The sequence below is a fragment of the Heterodontus francisci genome, chromosome 4 (assembly GCF_036365525.1).
Source record: "Heterodontus francisci isolate sHetFra1 chromosome 4, sHetFra1.hap1, whole genome shotgun sequence".
Taxonomy (NCBI): Eukaryota; Metazoa; Chordata; class Chondrichthyes; order Heterodontiformes; family Heterodontidae; genus Heterodontus; species Heterodontus francisci.
Window position 1 is genome coordinate 62,664,494 of NC_090374.1, and position 20,391 is coordinate 62,684,884.

The 20,391-nt window shown below is 47.0% G+C and overlaps 1 protein-coding gene across 3 annotated transcripts in view; it reads right to left on the reverse strand.

The window, feature by feature from the left end:
• LOC137368681 (EGF-like repeat and discoidin I-like domain-containing protein 3) overlaps positions 1-14,343 on the reverse strand; it is a 263,542-nt gene extending 249,199 nt beyond the window's left edge. For all 3 annotated transcript variants that reach the window (XM_068028831.1, XM_068028830.1, XM_068028829.1), the window contains exon 1: positions 14,203-14,343. In XM_068028831.1, the coding sequence (XP_067884932.1) occupies positions 14,203-14,272 (70 nt within the window). In that variant the 5' untranslated portion in view covers positions 14,273-14,343. The remainder of the gene's footprint in view (positions 1-14,202) is intronic.
• Positions 14,344-20,391: the final 6,048 nt, after the last annotated feature.

Here is a 20,391-nt window from a genome sequence, read left to right on the forward strand (position 1 = left end):
AGCACAGACAATCCAATATAAAACAAAAAGCACTATAGTGTCCTTGTACAAGGCCTAGATCCATCTGGAATACTTGGGTAGAGCTTCTGCTTTAGGCACAATCGGCAATCTAGGTGCAAACTATGCTGGTTTTCAGAAGTGGTTTTTTTGCTCAAGTTTCCACTCAAACTCATATGCATATTGTCAAATATAAATCTGCCATGAACCAGGGCAATTGGGCAGTATTTGAAATTGAAAAAATTGTTGCTGAAAATAGGGACATGTCAAAGCTTTTCGTCTTGCACTCATCGGGACAATCTGCAAGAATAACCAATGTAAGGGAAAACAACAACTTATACTGCATGAGAAGACAGTGCTGATTGGTTGGCAAGTGAACTCTGATTGGTAGAGGTGTTGCCATGGAGCATGCAGTTTACAGTGACTGACAGCTAACTGCCAAGCTTTGTTTGAAATTTAAACCCAGCAGCTTGACTCTGATTGGCCAAGGCATTGCCCTGAGGAATGAATCAGTGAATGGCTGTCACTTATTTTGTTCAGTTGAAACAGGCACAATGTTTGTACATATTCTTTCTGTCTGTTAAGAACAGGGCCCTGTTTATTAATATATGTAGCTTCCAGTACACACAAATGCGCCACACTGCGAGCCCTGACAATCTTAAATCGGATGTCAGCATAATTCTGAGCACATTGTGGATTATTTAGCAAATGTTGTCCAATCACGGAATCACATCTAATGTTGGACACTGTGTTTTGAGTTTTGCAAGCACGGGCTGGTTGGGTACGGCCTGTACCTTGCCCATTGTGAACAGCAGAAGGGATATGTTGTTTGATACGATCCGCCAGTCTTTGGGACGTATGGTCTATATTCCTAGCATCACACTGGCATTGAAATTCATATATCACATTCCTCATTTGTGTGATAGGCAGGACATCTTTTTGGCTTGACGGCAGCATCTTGTTAATGGCGAGCACCACATGTGTTGCTCCTGCATAGTAGCAGCATGAAACAGCTAGCTTTACCTTTTGCTCAAATTATTTAAAATACCCTGATTTTAAATAACTGAAACTGACTTTAAAAAACTATACAGAACCATTTACAAGTGTCACTGGCGTACACTTGTCAGTTTCTTAGTAAATTAAATATTTATTTATAATTAAATGCTTTTAGAAAGGTAACTATTAGTGTCCTTGCACCTAAAAAAGTGTAATTTTAAGAGCCTCCTCAAAGGCCTGCATACAGGCACAATTAACGGAAAGGCCCGATGGTGATTAATTTGCTCTGCGGGCATGGCCAGTTTTGTGCACAGTGTTCTAGCGCAATCTATTTTAAACTAGTGCGGAAACTCAATTTCTGCTAGATGTAATTTGCACTTGAAATTCCTTAATGCTTTGCCGTGGTTCGCATGATTTTAAGCAAATGAATTGCAGTGAAAAACTCATGCAATCTAACACAAATTCCAGGCCTCTATGTCCAGTTCTGCTGCTCTCACACACTGGGACATATAGAATCTGAGAAAAGGTTCAGAGGAGGGCCAGATCAATAACTAGTTTAAAAACATTCCTTGGTTAAAATAAGCTTAGAGAGCTGGGGTTTTTTTACTCTAGAAAAATGTGTATTTTGGGGTGATTTGACATAAGTATTTAAAATGATGAAGAGATTGCACAGTATCCATGTGAACAGATTTTCTGAATTAGATAGGTTAGGGTGAATGAAGAAACATGCAGCCAGCTCTAATGAAAGGTCACAGACCTGAAACGTTAACTCAGTTTTTCTCTCCATAGATGCTGCCAGACATGATGAGTATTTCCAGCATTTTCTGTTTTAGTTTCAGGTTTCCAGCATCTGCAGTATTTTGCTTTTGTAAATATGCATAAGTGTTATATAGAACTAAGTTAGGCATCAGGAGGTTTTCTTTTCACAGAAGATCACATACCTTTGGAATAAGTTGGCAACTCTTGCAGTGTGCATTCATTACAAATGTTCAAATGAAGCTGGACAAGTTTCTAGAAGAGATAGATATAGCTGCATATAGAAAGGTAGGTGGGATGTTGAGTAACATATATCATGACCTCCTGGAACTTGGTTTTGATCACCTGCAATGTCCGGAGAGGAATTTCCTAGAAGTTTTTTTCCCTAAATTTATCTAGGGTTTTTGATTATTTTTTACCTCTCCCAGGAGATTACAGGGCTGGCGGTGGGTCAGGATGATAAAGGGTCATGCTTAGTTGCAAAATGGAACAGACTCAATGAACTAGCTGGTCTTTCTGTGTTCATCTTTTCTGTCTTCTGTTTGTATATAAAGTAATGAGAGATTGCAATAATATAGTGGGAGAGAAACAATTTTCTATACTTAGCGTATAAGTAGTAATTAAGTACACATAAGGTATGTGCTCAATGTACTTTGCTATTGTACTATCTGCATACTTCTACATTGTGTCTTTCATTTTTCCGGCTCCTTTCCAGTTCCAGAAATAGGATTGGAAAATAGCTTCTGAGTAAACTGACTGGCTTACTGTAACTGCCTGCATCTGCAAGTACTCTTAATGTACCTCATCAATGCCAGAAGTATCATTTGCTTGAGTCTCAGTGCTTTCTGAAGTGTTACTTGAAGCCAAAGCAAAGCTTTGTTGAATTGCTGCTGATCTGACTTGTCATTTCAGCTGCTCCTTTATTCCTCTATGTGTACCACTGCTGGAAGCCACCTCCTCACAATGCCATCTGATCTTCTGGAGTGTTGAACAGTAGGCCTTTAGGAGGTCCTGGCTGTCCACAACCCCACTGTTTTGAAGCTTTCCTTGACTTTAATTTTTAATGTTCCACAAGTAGCAGTGTGACCTTTCATGCCATAAGGCCCTATTGTTGTATCAATGTTACTGGGGTCACGACTGCAATTAGCACTGATAAAGGCCTGCTACTCGACCCAAACCTGACAGGACCCGCAACATTTGACATATGGTTGTGCAAGTAAGGAACAAAGTGAAAAATGGAAGGTAGGTTAACTAATGTTCGGGTCGAGCGTGGGGAAAAATGGCAGGACTCGGGCCGGTTTGGGCTTGGGGTTGGATGGGGTTCTGTCGGGCTCGGGTCGGGTCTCATTTGCAGACCCGAGCAGGCCTTTACTGCTCCCTGATCAATGGCATACAGCAGTGTAGACAACAGATAGCCCAGAACTTGTACTGCCATGGATATTGGACCAGGTAACTGCTCAACATGGTTCATGTGCTATAGCATCTTTTGTTGGAAAACAGAAACATTAACTAACATGGGCTGTAACTCAGACCTCCCCCCTTCACCTGATTGCCTCTCATCAAACACTACTTTTCCTTCTTTTTCATTAGTGTCTTATGCTGCACCCAATACTTCTTACATATCACTAAACAAGGGGACCATATTGTGTGCTGTCGGACACTGTAAATTACTTGATTCTTCTAACTCTGAGGAGAACAGTGTGGATATTGAGTATATAAAAACACACTTCCATTCGAGTATTGTATTGTCATTGCACAAACTTATAAGTACTTATGCATAGAGTGCGTGGACACATTGTACATTTTGAAGATAATCATTCAGTAGAAGATTCATACCAGGTCACTCAATCCAAACTCCACAGTTAACATTAAGACAACTAAACACACTATGGATAGTTAAATGCCTCTCTGCTGGGTCCATAACTGTGCCACTAGTTGCCCTCCAGCTGTGTTCCAGCTTGAGCTAGAAACATAATGACAATAAGCATTAACATTATTGATTTCAGCCACACAGGCTCCTCCTTGCTGTGGCTTCTCTTTGCCACGGCATGGTGATGTGATTTTATTACAATTACATTTTCCCTCGTTCTACCTTCCTTACATCTACATTGGTCTGTGTGGTTACTGTTGTCTTTAAAACGGTAAGTTCCAAGACTTCAAAATTCACATTTATATCTGTTCTTGATGTTCATGCTTCATGCTGCTAATCTTTAATGATACCTTTCATGGGTGTCCCTCAAGATCCTTGAAATAGTCGACTTAGTCAAGGAATGTGGGACACTGATCAGGATAAAAAGACCATTCTGTTTTACAGTCAGGTAGTCCAGCAGTATTGGCAAGTCTTAATCTTTAAACCAGATTTTCTGAACATTTTGTTCAATCATTTTTAACAGTACAGAACTCAATTAACCACATGCTCATCTTTGTTAGCTGCTTAAATGTAAATAAACATCATTAATGGTTACGTCTGGTCTTTTTTCTGTTATTCCCATTAATTTGTGTTGCATGAAGTCATCTGCAATAAAATTGAAAGCACCCACCATTTTGATTGACAGCTCTTAAAAAGAACAAAAATGCCATTTCTAACAGAGGAAAAAAGGGAAAAATATTCCAATTATCTCATTGTACCAGTCTGAAGTACATTCATACAAAGCCAAAGTACTACAAATGCTGGAAACCTGAAATGTAAACAGAAAATGCTGGAAATACTCAGCAGATCAGACTTCACCCATGGAGAGGGAAACAGAGTTAACATTTCAGGTCGATGACCTTTCATCAGAAGTGAAAAATGTTAGAGGTGTAGCAGGTTTTAAGCAAATACAGAGGCAGGGAAGGGGGAGTGGGGGGAGGAGAGAACTAAAGGGAAGGTCTGTGGTAGGGTGGAAGGCAGGAGTGATTAAATGACAAAGGACTGATGGTGCAAGATAAAACAAAATGGTAACGGGACAAATAAAGACACAAAAGATGGGTCTCGAGGAGGTATAAATGGGAAAGCAGAATCATTAACAAAGGGGGGGGGGGGAGAGGAGGAAAGAACTAAAGGGAAGGTCTGTGATACGGTGGAAAGTAGGAGTGATTAAATGACAAGAAGGGATGATAGTGCAAGGGGTTGGTAATGGAACAATAAAAGAAACAAAAGATGGGCCTGGATGAGTTGCAAGTGGAAACAGCAGAACTGTTACTGGCATGTACTGTCCGAAAAAATGGGAGCAATGGTTACGATCTGAAATTGTTGAACTTGGTGTCAAGCCCAGAAGATTGTAAAATATCTAATCAAAGATTAGGTGCTGCTCCTCATACTTCCATTGAGCTTCACTGGAACAATGTAGGAGGACAAGGAGGTGTCAGAGTGGGAGTGGGGAGGAGAATTAAAATGCCAAGCAACCAGAAGCTCAGGGTCATGCTTGCAGACTGAGCGGAGATGTTCCAGAAAGTGATTGCCCAATCTATATTTGGTCTCCCTAAAATACAGGTGACCACATTATGAACAGCAAATTCAGGGTACTAAAATTGAAAGAAATACATGAAAATTGCTGTTTCACCTGCGAAAGTAGGAGGTTAAAGGGCAGTCGTTGCATCTCCAGTGCTTGCATGTGAAGGTGCCATGGGAAGTGGAAGGGATGTTGGGGGTGAAGAGTGACTAGGATATTGCAGAGTGAATAGTCCCTTTGAAATGTTGAAATGTGTTTGGCGATGGTATTGTGCTTCAGGTAGCAAAAATAGCAGAGGATGATCCATTGAATGTGGAGGTCGGCAGGGTGGAAAGTGAGGACAAAGGAGCCTATCGTGGTTCTGGGAGAATAAGAAGGGGTGAAAGCAGAAGTGTGGGAAATGGGACAGACAAGCTCAAGGGATCTGTCAACCATGGTGGAAGGGGATCCTCATTTGAGAAAAAAAGAAGCCATATCAGAAGCACTGTTAAGAAAAATCGCATTGTCAGAACTGATGCAACAGAGATGGAGAAGGAGAAACTGGGAAAATGGAATAGAGTCCTTACAGGAAGAAAAGTGGGAGAAAGTGCAATCAAGGTAGCTGTGGGAGTCTGTGGGCTCAGCAAATATTGGTTGACAGCCTGTTCGAGAAATGGAGATAAGTAAGTCAAGGAAGGGAAGGGAAGTGACAGGGAAAAAACATGTGAAGGTGAGGGATGGTTGGAAATTTGAAGCAAAGTTGATGAAATTTCCCAGTTCAGAGTGAGAGCAGGAAACAGCACCAAAACAGTCATCAATGTATTGGAAAAAGAGGTTAAGGAAGAGACCTGAGGAAAACTGGAACAATGAATGTCCCATACATCCCATGAAAGGCAGACATAGCTAGGACCCATTTGGGTTCCTATAGTGAGACCTTTTATTTAGAGGAAGTGAGAGGAGTTAAAGGAGAAGTTGTTCAACATAAGAACAAGTTTAGCCAGGCAGAGGAGGGTGATGGTGGATGGGGATTGGTTGGGCTTCCATTCTAGGAAGAAGCAGAGGGGCTGCAGACTCTCCTGGTGGGGGATGGAGGTACAGAGGGACTAGATGTCGATGGTGAAGAGGAGACGGTTAGGGCTGGGAAATTGGAAACTATTAAAGTGGCAGCGGGCATTGGGACAATCACACATGTAGGTCGGAAGGGACTGGGCAAGGGGAGAAAAAAACAGATTGGGGATAGGAAGAAATCAGTTCCGAGAGATAAGAATAGGCTGAAACGATGGATATACCAAGGCAGCAGGTGCTGGTATTGATTCTGCTGTTGCCATTTACAGCTCCTGTCAGACAATCTTTTCCATTATTGGTTCATTACCACCCACTTCTGCCTTGCACCTTCATCCCTGTTCTTATTTAATCACTCCTGCCCTCCACCTTATCACAGAGCATTATTTTTTTGTTCTTTCCTCCAATCCCCTGCCTCTTTCCTTGCTCCTGTACTTGCTTAAAATCTGTTACAACTGTAACATTTTCCAGTTCTGACAAAAGGCCACCAAGCTGAAATGCTAATTCCCTTTCTCTATCCAAGGATGCAGCCTTGTCTGCGGACTATTTCCAGCATTTTATGTCTATATTTTAATTATATTTATATTTTGCTTCACCCCAGTGAACACAGGGATTATGTAACTTGAGCAATGCACATATTTTCTCGGTAGAGGTTTTCTCACTTTCCCAGAATAAAAGTTAATGATTAAATATGTATTTTAGTGGATTAATGCGGACATTTTGTGTCAAAACATCTGCAATGGCCATCAGTTTCTGTCATGGCATAGGTTCTAACCAGGAATGCCTCTAGTCTTCCATCAGCCACATAGGGCATGGTCTTAGTTATTTGCTCAACTCTGCCATTGCAAGTTATTAGGTAGCAACAGACATTTACAAATCCTGAGACCTTTAGGAGCCTTTATTAGCATGCCAATAATTAGAATCATAGCATGGTTACAGCACAGAAGGAGGCATTAGTTGTGCCCCTACTGGCCTTCTGCAAGAACAACTCAGTTGTCCCACTGCCCCAACACATCCTACACAAAATTATCAGACCCAACTTTAAAAATGTGATTTTTACACACAAGCACTTGCATTTATATAGTGCCTTTAACACAGTAAAACATGCCAAGGTGCTTCATAGGAATGTTAAGAAATAAAATTTGACACTGAGCCACATAAGAGGATATTAGGACAGATGACTAAAAGCTTGGTCAAAAAGGCAGGTTTTAAGGAGCATCTTAAAGGAGGAAAGAGAGGTGGAGTGGGGGAGAGGTTTAGGGAGGGCATTCTAGACCTTTGAGCCTAGGCATTCATCTTCAGCCAGAAGTGCCGAGTGGATGATCCATCTCGGCCTCCTCCTGAGATCCCTAGCATCACAGATGCCAGTCTTCACTCCACGTGATATCAAGAAATGGCTGAAGGCACTGGATACTGCAAAGACTACAGGCCCTGACAACATTCCGACAATAGTACTGAGGACTTGTGCTCCAGAACTAGCCATACCCTTCGCCAACCTGTTCCAGTGCAGCTACAACACAGGCATCTACCCAGCAATGTGGAAAATTGCCCAAGTATGAGCTGTACACCAAAAGCAGGACAAATTCAACCCAGCCAATTACTGTCCTATCAGTCTACTCTCAATCATCAGCAAAGTGATGAAAGGGATCCTCGACAGCCTGATCAAGCAGCACTTGCTCAGCAATAATCTGTGTGTTGATGCTCAGTTTGGGTTCTTCCAGGGTCACTCAGCTCCTGACTTCATTACAGCTTTTGTCCAAACATAGACAAAGAGCTGAACTCCAGAGGTGAGGTGAGAGTGACTGCCCTTGACATCAAGGCAGCATTTGATTGAGTATGGCATGAAAGAGCCCTAGTGAAACTGGAGTCAATGGGAATCAAGGGGAAAGCTCTCTGCTGTTTGGAGTCATACCTAGCATAAAGGAAGATGGTTATGGTTGTTGGAGGTCAATTGTCTCAGTCCCAGGACATCACTGTAGGAGTTGCTCAAGGTAGTGTCCTAAGCCCAACCATCTTCAGCTGCTCCATCAATGAACTTCCCTCCATCATAAGGTCAGAAGGGGGGATGTTCGCAGATGATTGCACAATGTTCAGCACCACCATTCGTGACTCCTCACATAATGAAATGTGCACCATCTACAAGAGAGACAAGTCTCCTACATCGAACAAGATTTAAGAAGAATACTGGGCCCCAATGAAAAGCAAGACCAACCTATTATCAAGGACTTTACAGCAAGTTCGAAGAACAGTAACCAAAACTATCTTCAGATATTGCCTCAAACTTTTCCACTTCATTTCTTCTGCTCTTTTCTGTCTCTATTTGCATGTGTGTATCGCATATGCATGCTAGCATGCGTGCGTCGTGTATCCTTAGGCATTAACCAAATTAGAGTTTAAGTTTAATAAAGTTCAACCTTTTTTCTTTAAACCTAAAAAAACCTGTTTGGCTAGTTTATTTGCCTTATAATTTGAAGTTAGTGAACAAGAATTCACCAAGGGGAAGCTAAAAGCACGGTGTGTTTAAAGTTAAATCCCTGTTATGGTAAGACTAGGTGAAGGCTAAGAGGGAACCGTAGACCCCTTTCTCACCTGGTCGTAACAATGCAGTTACTGTTGTTATATAGTCAAACATGACTGACAGTTTGTACACAAAGAGCAAATGAATTTATGATCAGATCATCTATCTTTGGTGAAGTTGGTTGAGGGAGGAATGTTGGCAAAGATACAGATGAACTTCTCGCTCTTCTTCAGATAGTGCCACAGGCTCTTTTATATCCACCAGAGTAGGTAGATGACAGCACTCCATCAGTAATGCACTGATCAGGCCCAGGAATAGAGCTTGAATCTGATTTAAAGACATCGGAGCTACGCAGACATTCATGGATGAGTGACAACTTGGATGCTACTTGAACACTGTTGCAACCATGTTTTGCTCCGTTACTGCCTTGTACTGATGTTTCTGACTTAATAGCAGCTCTGAACTGTAACTCTAAAAGCTCGGTCAAGGTATACCAGTATTGGTGGGGACATTTATGCAGCAATGCACACGTGCAAAGTAAAGGAATCTCATACTTTTATAACGAACTTTAAAAGAGATGTACATGCATTCAAATGCTGAATCTTAAATGCTTACACTCTATTACTCTAAATTTGGTGGTACCCTCTTGGTTATAGTACTGGAAAAGCAACCCAGAAATTCAAATTGCACAATTGCCAGTTATAAAAACTGAATTAAATAAATCCAATAATTTGTGTTCTAGCACCAGAAAAGCAAACATGACAGCTGCTAAATTACTGTAAATAGCCCAACTGGTTCACTGACTAATGTCCTTCTTGAAGATAATCCTGCAACACCGACCCATTTGGCTTCCACAAACTCGTGCAATAAATAGACCTATTGGCTATGACTCAACTATCATATCAGGAAAAATCTCAGACAAATTCACCCCAGTGGGCCCACCAACTGTTCCTCATTAATATTTGCGTACTGGTGACCAAGTTGGGAAATGCCCCTCAAACTAGCTTGACTTAATCAAAATACTGTAGATGCTGGAAATCTGTAATGAAAACAAAAACTGCTGGAAATACTCAGCAGGTCAGGCAGCATCTGTGGGGAGAGAAGCAGAGTTAACATTTCAGGTCGATGACCTTTCATCGGAAGGTCATGATGAAATGTCATCGACCTGAAATGTTGGGGGGAATTGGAGGTGGGGAGAGCATAAAATCAGGTGGGATAGTGGTGCAGGGGGAGGGGTTTAGGGGGTTCCTGCCACCATCCCGCCTCTGCAAACATTTAGTCCAGAGCGGGAAGTCCTGTAAAAACTGGGCAATTAACACCATGGCCTCTTCCCATGGCAGCCTCAATTAGCCATGTGGCGGGCGGCCCTGTTGCTGCATGGGAAGCCCGGCATGAAAAACCATGCAGGCTGCTTCCCGGCTCCGGAGGGGTGGGAGGGTGGATTCCCTTGTTAAAAGGCAATTAGTGCCTGAACGAGGGACCCAGCATCAGAAAGGGGGGGGCCCACTGAGAGCCACCCCCTTGCTCTTGCTGCCAACTCCCCCACCCCTCAAGTACCCCCTCCCCGCTCATGAGACCCCTCCTGCCTGAACCTACCTGTGGCCTTGGTCAAGCAGTGCTCCTCGGCTCTGATAGGTGCTCATCCAGGAGCAGCCACCGCCTTTGCAGGGGCGCTGCAGCTGTCGACCTCTGATTGGCTGGCAGTTCTCCAAGCGTGGGACTTCTGGTGATGGGGTCTTTTATGCTGTGGAAGTCCTGCCGCTGTCTACTTAAGTGCCTGATTGAGTGCCTCTTGGAGAAGAGGTTGTGTGAGGATCTCGGCTTCACTTTATCCGGTTGTCGAGACCCCTACCACCAGGATAAAATCCTGGCCGTTAACTCTGTTTTTCTCTCCAGAGATACTGCCTAGCTTGCTGAGTATTTCCAGCATTTTCTGTTTTTATAATAGCTTGACTTAGTTTTATTCACAGAATTCTGTCTATCGGCCAACATCCCAGACTTTTCCACCACCATACCTGGGTATGTCTTGTCCCACCGGACAAACAGACACATCAGGTGGTCAGCGCACAGTGATAGACAGTCAAATGAGGCTCCAGATTTCATGAAATCTCAAAGCTTCAAATGGTCAAATGTTAAGGAAACTTTTTGCTGATCATCACCTACTGCCCTCCCCCTTCAAATGACAAATATATTCCTCAATATCAAACATAATTTTGAAGAAACTCAGAGAGAAGCAATAGCACACCCTATACTCTGATTAGGAGACTTCTATGTACTGCAGCTGACTAAGCCCTAAAGGATATAGCTGCCAGTAAGTTGAATTTTAAAAACTCTTCCCATTTTAAGCTTTTCCCATGCCACATCTTTCTCATCACAGTTCTAACAAATAATCAGTAGTTTGTGATGCTCTGTAACTGGCCAATAAGAGGCACAATCAATTAGATTGTGGGAACATGGCCCTCTAATTTTGACCTTTATACTGCATCTCTCCCCAAATGACCCAGGAGTCAGTCACATATAGAAGTACAAGAATAAGCTTGCATTCTACAACCAACAAGATGTATCATTGGGAAGCGTAGAAAAAGGGGAATTCACAGCTAACAGCTTACAAAAGTGACCCATTAGGGAGACAGGTTACTTCCTAAACAAACCAAGTTTTAATGTTTGCAATGATAACTGTTAACTGTACAAACAATGGACAGGTTATTATGAAATATTATTTCCACTGTGGAATGGACATTTAATTATTTTCTCAACTGTCCATTGTCTTATATTTGGCCAATGCGTTCATATATAAAAAATGTATTGAACATATTGCAAAAACTAATTTCCAAAAATGTTGCAAACTTCCATAACCTGATAAACATTCCAGAAAGAAAGTAAAATGGTGTGTTGTGTAGCTTCTAATTACATTTCACTAGTTGTCTTGTTGGCACATGCTGGTTACAGGGACAAATCAGACGGTCTTATTCATGTATTTCATGTTATTTGTGCGGAGTATTTTCTTCAGAAGGCCCCTGTGAAAGAAGTTTGGCACAAAGGTGTAAATCAGAAAGGGACTGGAACAGAGAGGAATGAAAAATGACTACTACTGTAAAAAAAAAACAGAATCAAGAATAAAAGAAGTCAGACAGACAAGAAGTTTCTCACAGTAATAAAGGTGCAGTCCGTAGAACAGCAGAGTTGATGTGAACCACCTGCTAAGTACAATGGATATACCCTCACATTAAGTGTCAAATGCTTTGATATTTTAATAAGTATTTGAAGACCCTAAATTAACAGTTTCTTAAATGTACTCCATCAAAAGGCAGCTTAAATAAAAAGGCCTATGTTGACCAATTTAAAATCAACCTTGTTTTGTTTAAACTAATCTTAAATTGTTCAATAAACAATTACACCTAATCCTTAAATTTCAAGCCGCACGTATCTTATTCTTTTGTTCTCTGAAGAATTGCTTCGCCAGCCTTTTACTTGAATGAGGGGGAAAGAAAGAGTTGAATTCAGTCAAAATCGACCTAAAAATAAGTTCTAAAAACACACATGCATGCTGTGTAGGAGCACATGCGTACAACACCGGCATGGGTTTTAAAACAGCATCGTGATTAATAATTTACAACATAATAATAAATTCAGCTTGATGACAGAGCTGTGGGCCCAGTTTTAATTCTGAAGATTTGACAATCTGTATTAAGATTTTATCACGGCTCAATCTCACTTCAATAATAAAGAATGCAAACGATCAAAAAATAGGCTGAATAGGCTCAGTAAAAATGTTTTGCAGGAAAATTCTGTGCCCTTTAGAGTTCGTTCCATACATATTAAAACTGTGACTATATTTCATTTCTGTATCAGTAACTAAATAGGAGACAATTCCGGTATCGAAAATCCTCAATGCTCAAAGGACGAATGAAATCGGCTTTGTGTTTACATTTGGCTTTCTGTTATTAGCAAGATAACTTGAACAGGACAAAACACACACAATAGCTGCTGAAAGAAGATCCTCTCTACTGCGCTTTTGTGTTTTTTTTTTGTTAAAGAATATTTAGGGAAATGGCAGATAGCATTGGGAATTGTTTCCATTCTGCTCGATACGGAATGGTGTCCATTATTGCTGCGCCCTCTTGCTTGTCTCTCACTCAGTCCCGGTCGTTCTGATGGGTGTTTGCTTGGTGTCTTTGCAGTCCAGGGGTGTTGTGATTTATAGGGCGGTGCAGAGTGAGTGAGCTGAGCGGACAGACTGAGAGCTCTCAGTCTCTCTGCTCCCACTGACGCAGTGAACATTTCCCCCAGCTTTGTCCAACACAGATGGAGCAAGAATCAGCAGCCAACATCCACATTTAACCCACCATTATAGGTTTAAAATCAAAGAAAAATAATCAACTGCACCGGCTGAGAAGGGCTGAGTTTTTAAAATGCAGCTCTACACCTAAGGAAATCTTGAATTAAATATCTACACATTGCAATCAGACTCCGGAGTTACAGAGTTAAAAATAAAACAATAAAGCATGGTGAACAAAAGGCTGATATGGGACCGGCTTGAAATTTCACATTTCATTCAAGTTTGCCGACCAGTATCCATCATTCACTGCTGAACTGATGTTTTTAATCTTAAAGATTACAAGAAAGGAAAAACGTTCACCATCTGTGCTGAGGATCAGTGAAGCAACACACACACAAACACATACAGCGAATCGGCTGTCCAGACACATCGCGATGGAAACGTCCCGATCAGATTAGCACTTTGCTCGCTTTCTTCGTCAGCCCCCAAACAGTGCCCGTTATCTCAGTGTAATGTGTCCCCATCCCAACATCTTCATCCGAACAAGCATAGTTTGTTCCCCACTCTCATCTCAATCCCAATTCCCATTCCAGTTACTGTAAAATATCCCTTTCCACAGCAAGGGATAAGCAGCGTGGCAGAAAACACACAATAAAACAAGCGCTTTGTGGACACCACTTTCCCCTTTCTCACTCTCACTTCTTCCGGACAGAGAAGGAGAACTGGAGGGGTTTGGTCTCGGAATCTTTCATTAACAGGGCTGAGAGGGTTAAAACTCTCCTCAGCTCCAGTAATATTACACAAACTGCATATTTCATGCTCTCTGGATAAACGACTTCTTGAAACGGAGGGGAATTGTCAGGTTTAAATAACATAAAAAGGTGCAAACACACACACACACCCCTCCTAGGTATTAATCTTATCTCAGTTTCGTAGAAATCCTTCAACATCGGTAAGAGTCCTTTTAAAAAACCTTGAAATGGTCTTTGTAACGAACAGCTTTTAGAACACCGGCACAAAAAGTGATGCCATTGAAAAGAGAAACATTTACAGTTGCATTGACTGTACCGCTTGCCTTGAGTCCTGTTCCTCGGTGATGTCTGAACAATCACAGGAATATACAGAAGGACGCTCAGTAGTTCATTTAATTCAGACGTTGTGTGAATAAAACTCCCAGGACTTACCTTTGGCGAGGTGGAGGATACCCAGGCTGAGAGACAGGATGAAAGTGGCGGAGAAGTGATGTGTTCTCATGTTGACTGTCCTCACTCGCTTCTTTCTTTCTCGATATAGCTTCGTACCCAGGGTGTTGCAACCAGTCCCTTTCTGCGCTCCAAATCGGTTCACCCTGCTGTTTGCTCGGCTCGGGTCAGACTGGTCAGAGAAAGCTGTCTTCCAGTCAATGACTGCGGGGAATGTACTGAAACACTGGACACTTTCAGTGACGCCGAATGATGCTGTGTGCCCGTGCAAGCACGGAGCAAAGAGTGCAGTGAGGAACAGCCCGAGATAGCGCTGCCTGATACTCTTCCTGCCGTCCCACTGCCACAGAGAGAGAGAGAGAGAGACAGAGATACAGATAAACAGACACAGACAGAGAGAAAGAGACAGACTGACAGGCAAAAAGACAGACAGAGAGACAAACAGAGACAGAGACAGACAGAGACACAGGCAGAGACAGAGAAAAAGACAGTGAGACACAGAGAGACAAACAAGCAGAGACAGACAGAGAGACTGACAGAGAGAGACAGACAGAGAGAGACAGACAGAGAGAAAGAGACAGACAGAGACACAGGCAGAGACAGAGAAAAAGACAGAGTGAGACACAGAGACAAGCAAGCAGAGACAGACAGAGAGACTGACAGAGAGAGACAGACAGACAGAGAGACAGACAAACAGAGAGACTGACAGAGAGAGACTGACAGAGAGAGACAGACAGAGAGAAAGAGACAGACAGAGACACAGGCAGAGACAGAAAAAAAGACAGAGTGAGACACAGAGACAAGCAAGCAGAGACAGACAGACAGAGAGGCTGACAGAGAGAGACAGACAGACAGACAGAGAGAAAGAGACAGACAAACAGAGAGACTGACAGAGAGAGACAAACAGAGACAGAGAGAAAGAGACAGACAGAGACACAGGCAGAGACAGAGAAAAAGACAGAGTGAGACACAGAGAGAAGCAAGCAGAGACAGACAGACAGAGAGGCTGACAGAGAGAGACAGACAGACAGACAGAGAGAAAGAGACAGACAAACAGAGAGACTGACAGAGAGAGACAAACAGAGACAGAGAGAAAGAGACAGACAGAGACACAGGCAGAGACAGAGAAAAAGACAGAGTGAGACACAGAGAGACAAACAAGCAGAGAAAGTGACAGACAGAGAGACAGACAGACAGAGAGACTGACAGAGACAGACAGACAGAGACAGAGAGACAGACAAACAGACAGAGAGACTGACAGAGAGACTGACAGAGAGCGACAGACAGATAGGCATGGACAGAGAGACAGACAGCACCTTTGTTACACTTGTTCCTCCTGCCCAACAACACCCCAGAAACTCCTCAACGCAATACTCCACTCTCCTCACCACCACTTTCCTCACCTCCACGCTCCTCTCCTCACCGCTCCTCTCCTCACCACCACTCTCCTCACCACCACTCTCTTCACCACCACGCTCCTCACCTCCACGCTCCTCTCCTCACCGCTCCTCTCCTCACCGCTCCTCTCCGCACCGCCCCTCTCCTCTTCTCACCACTCCTCTCCTCTCCTCACCGCTCCTCTCCTCACCGCTTCTCTCCTCACCGCTTCTCTCCTCACCGCTCCTCTCCTCTCCTCACCGCTCCTCTCCTCACCGCTTCTCTCCTCACTGCTTCTCTCCTCACCGCTCCTCTCCTCACCGCTCCTCTCCTCACCACTCCTCTCCTCACCGCTCCTCTCCTCACCACTCCTCTCCTCACCGCTTCTCTCCTCACCGCTTCTCTCCGCCCCGCCACTCTCCTCACCGCCCCTCTCCTCACCGCTCCTCTCCTCACCGCTTCTCTCCTCACCGCTTCTCTCCTCACCGCTCCTCTCCTCACCGCCCCTCTCCTCACCAATCCTCTCCTCACCGCTCCTCTCCTCACCGCTTCTCTCGTCACCGCTCCTCTCCTCACCGCCCCTCTCCTCTCCTCACCGCTTCTCTCCTCACCGCTCCTCTCCTCACCGCCCTTCTCCTCTCCTCACCGCTTCTCTCCTGACCGCTCCTCTCCTCTCCTCACCGCTCCTCTCCTCACTGCTTCTCTCCTCACTGCTTCTCTCCTCACTGCTCCTCTCCGCACCGCCCCTCTCCTCTCCTCACCGCTTCTCTCCTCACCGCTCCTCTCCTCACCACTTCTCTCCGCACCACTCCTCTCCTCACCGCTCCTCTCCTCACCACTCCTCTCCTCACCGCTCCTCTCCTCACCGCTTCTCTCCTCACCGCTTCTCTCCGCCCCGCCACTCTCCTCACAGCCCCTCTCCTCACCGCTCCTCTCCTCACCGCTTCTCTCCTCACCGCTTCTCTCCTCACCGCTCCTCTCCTCACCGCCCCTCTCCTCACCAATCCTCTCCTCACCGCTCCTCTCCTCACCGCTTCTCTCCTCACCGCTCCTCTCCTCACCACCCCTCTCCTCTCCTCACCGCTTCTCTCCTCACCGCTCCTCTCCTCACCGCCCTTCTTCTCTCCTGACCGCTCCTCTCCTCTCCTCACCGCCCCTCTCCTCTCCTCACCGCTTCTCTCCTCACCGCTCCTCTCCTCACCACTTCTCTCCGCACCACTCCTCTCCTCACCGCTCCTCTCCTCACCGCTCCTCTCCTCACCGCTTCTCTCCGCACCACTCCTCTCCTCACCGCTCCTCTCCTCACCGCTCCTCTCCTCACCGCTTCTCTCCTCACCGCTTCTCTCCGCCCCGCCACTCTCCTCACCGCCCCTCTCCTCACCGCTCCTCTCCTCACCGCTTCTCTCCTCACCGCTTCTCTCCTCACCGCTCCTCTCCTCACCGCCCCTCTCCTCACCAATCCTCTCCTCACCGCTCCTCTCCTCACCGCTCCTCTCCTCACCGCCCCTCTCCTCTCCTCACCGCTCCTCTCCTCACCGCCCCTCTCCTCACCGCTTCTCTCCTCACCGCTCCTCTCCTCACCACTTCTCTCCGCACCACTCCTCTCCTCACCGCTCCTCTCCTCACCGCTCCTCTCCTCACCGCTCCTCTCCTCACCGCTTCTCTCCGCCCCGCCACTCTCCTCACCGCCCCTCTCCTCTCCTCACCGCTCCTCTCCTCACCGCTCCTCTCCTCACCGCCCCTCTCCTCACCGCCCCTCTCCTCACCGCTTCTCTCCTCACCGCTCCTCTCCTCACCGCCCCTCTCCTCTCCTCACCGCTTCGCTCCTCACCGCTCCTCTCCTCACCGCCTCTCTCCTCTCCTCACCGCTTCTCTCCTCACCGCTTCTCTCCTCACCGCTCCTCTCGTCACCGCCCCTCTCCTCCTCACTGCTCCTCTCCTCACCGCTTCTCTCCTCACCACTTCTCTCCTCACCGCCCCTCTCCTCTCCTCACCGCTCCTCTCCTCACCGCTCCTCACCGCTCCTCTCCTCACCGTCCCTCTCCTCTCCTCACCGCTCCTCTCCTCACCGCTTCTCTCCTCACCGCTCCTCTCCTCACCGCTCCTCTCCTCACCGCCCCTCTCCTGACCGCCCCTCTCCTCCCCGCCCCTCTCCTCACCGCACCGCTCCTCTCCTTCCCGCCCCTCTCCTCACCGCACCGCCCCTCTCCTCCCCGCCCCTCTCCTCACCGCACCGCTCCTCTCCTCGCCGCTCCTCTCCTCACCGCTCCTCTCCTCGCCACTCCTCTCCTCACCGCCCCTCTCCTCACCGCACCGCTCCTCTCCTCGCCGCTCCTCTCCTCACCGCTCCTCTCCTCACCGCTCCTCACCGCTCCTCTCCTCACCGTCCCTCTCCTCTCCTCACCGCTCCTCTCCTCACCGCCCCTCTCCTCACCGCACCGCTCCTCTCCTCGACGCTCCTCTCCTCACCGCTCCTCTCCTCACCGCTCCTCACCGCTCCTCTCCTCACCGTCCCTCTCCTCTCCTCACCGCTCCTCTCCTCACCGCCCCTCTCCTCACCGCACCGCTCCTCTCCTCGCCGCTCCTCTCCTCACCGCTCCTCTCCTCGCCACTCCTCTCCTCACCGCCCCTCTCCTCACCGCCCCTCTCCTCACCGCCCCTTTCCTCACTGTTCCTCTCCTCCCCGCCCCTCTCCTCGCCGCCCCTCTCCTCACCGCCCCTCTCCTCCCCGCCCCTCTCCTCACCGCCCCTCTCCTCGCCGCCCCTCTCCTCACCGCCCCTCTCCTCCCTGCCCCTCTCCTCACCGCCCCTCTCCTCGCCGCCCCTCTCCTCGCCGCCCTTCTCCTCACCGCCCCTCTCCTCCCCGCCCCTCTCCTCACCGCCCCTCTCCTCACCGCCCCTCTCCTCCCCGCCCCTCTCCTCACCGCTCCTCTCCTCCCCGCCCCTCTCCTCTCCGCCCCTCTCCTCACTGCTCCTCTCCTCACCGCTCCTCTCCTCACCGCTCCTCTCCTCTCCTTACCGCTCCTCTCCTCCCCGCCCCTCTCCTCCCCGCCCCTCTCCTCTGCACCCCTCTCCTCACCGCTCCTCTCCTGACCGCTCCTCTCCTCTCCTCCCCGCCCCTCTCCTCGCCGCCCCTCTCCTCCCCGCTCCTCTCCTCCCCGCTCCTCTCCTCACCGCTCCTCTCCTCTCCTCACCGCTCCTCTCCTCACCGCTCCTCTCCTCTCCTCACCGCTCCTCTCCTCCCCGCCCCTCTCCTCCCCGCCCCTCTCCTCCCCGCCCCTCTCCTCTCCGCCCCTCTCCTCACCGCTCCTCTCCTCACCGCTCCTCTCCTCACCGCTCCTCTCCTCTCCTCACCGCTCCTCTCCTCCCCGCCCCGCTCCTCACCGCTCCTCTCCTCTCCTCACCGCTCCTCTCCTCACCGCTCCTCTCCTGACCGCTCCTCTCCTCTCCTCACCGCTCCTCTCCTCCCCGCCCCTCTCCTCACCGCTCCTCTCCTCCCCGCCCCTCTCCTCCCCGCCCCTCTCCTCACCGCTCCTCTCCTCTCCTCACCGCTCCTCTCCTCACCGCTCCTCTCCTGACCGCTCCTCTCCTCTCCTCACCGCTCCTCTTCTCCCCGCCCCTCTCCACTCCGCTCCTCTCCTCTCCGCCCCTCTCCTCACCGCTCCTCTCCTCACCGCTTCTCTCCTCTCTTCACCGCTCCTCTCCTCACCGCTCCTCTCCACCCCATCCAACACCTCCTACTCCTCTCCTTCATCATTTGCAGCCAGCCTCTGCTCATCCATTTGCTTTCTCATGCACCAAACTACTTTGTAATTTCTCCATGCCCTTTCATCTGCTGTTACCTTTCTACCTTCAATTTTTAATAGCCAGTAAATGGATTTCATCCTGTTGTTTTTCGTTCATTTATTTTTCTCCCTGTGAAAGACAAAAAAAGGATGCGATAGTTGTTTATCTATTTGCAATCATGCTTGCTTGAAGTGGACATATGTATTTTTCATCTCACTAATATTAAATATGTGTGTTTCAGTTCATTCTACAGTCTCAAGATGTAAATACAAAGCTTTTGTAAATCTAAATAAATACATTTGGAGTTAATGAGAGTGCTCGATGGAGTTGTTTTACTGATATGTTCACTTGTGCAAGAAGGAGTACTGTAAGTTATTCGTGCCATCATAGATCTGAAAACCCACTCATGCACAGTTGCCAGTGTGATTTTATTTTGTGACTTATCATTTTCATTGTGCAGTGCCAATTCACTGTTATGAAGTTGGAAACTATAATTGCAGTCAATTGTCATTTAACCATCCATGTGATGCACTACATGGGCTGAATTGTACCGGTACCACAATGGCGCGGGGGCCGGTAAAATGCTGTGGGGAGAGGTCCGCCTCGACCTGCAATGTTGAGAAGGGCCCACCACATATTACCGGAGGCGGCAGGACCTTTGTGCGGCACCCTCCCCCACCCCTCCTGCTGCCTGGCGGCGGGCCCTTCATCAGCATCTGTAAATGACCATGTAAAATCTTTAAATAAACTTACCTGCAGGCGGCGGTGGCCCCACTCCGATATTACAGCCGCCGTTATTGCTCCGCGCGCCTTCGGAACTCCATATGGAGTTCCGGGCGACAGCCTGGTGGGGAGGGCAGAGTAATAAAATTTTCAGGGCAGGAAGGGTGGAGGAGTGGGAAATCGATCTTTATGGTATGTGGGGATGGTGGAAATGGGTTGAAGGGCAAAATATTGAAGGTTGTGGGGGGGGGATAGTTCAGGTATATGAACAACCAACTGATGGGC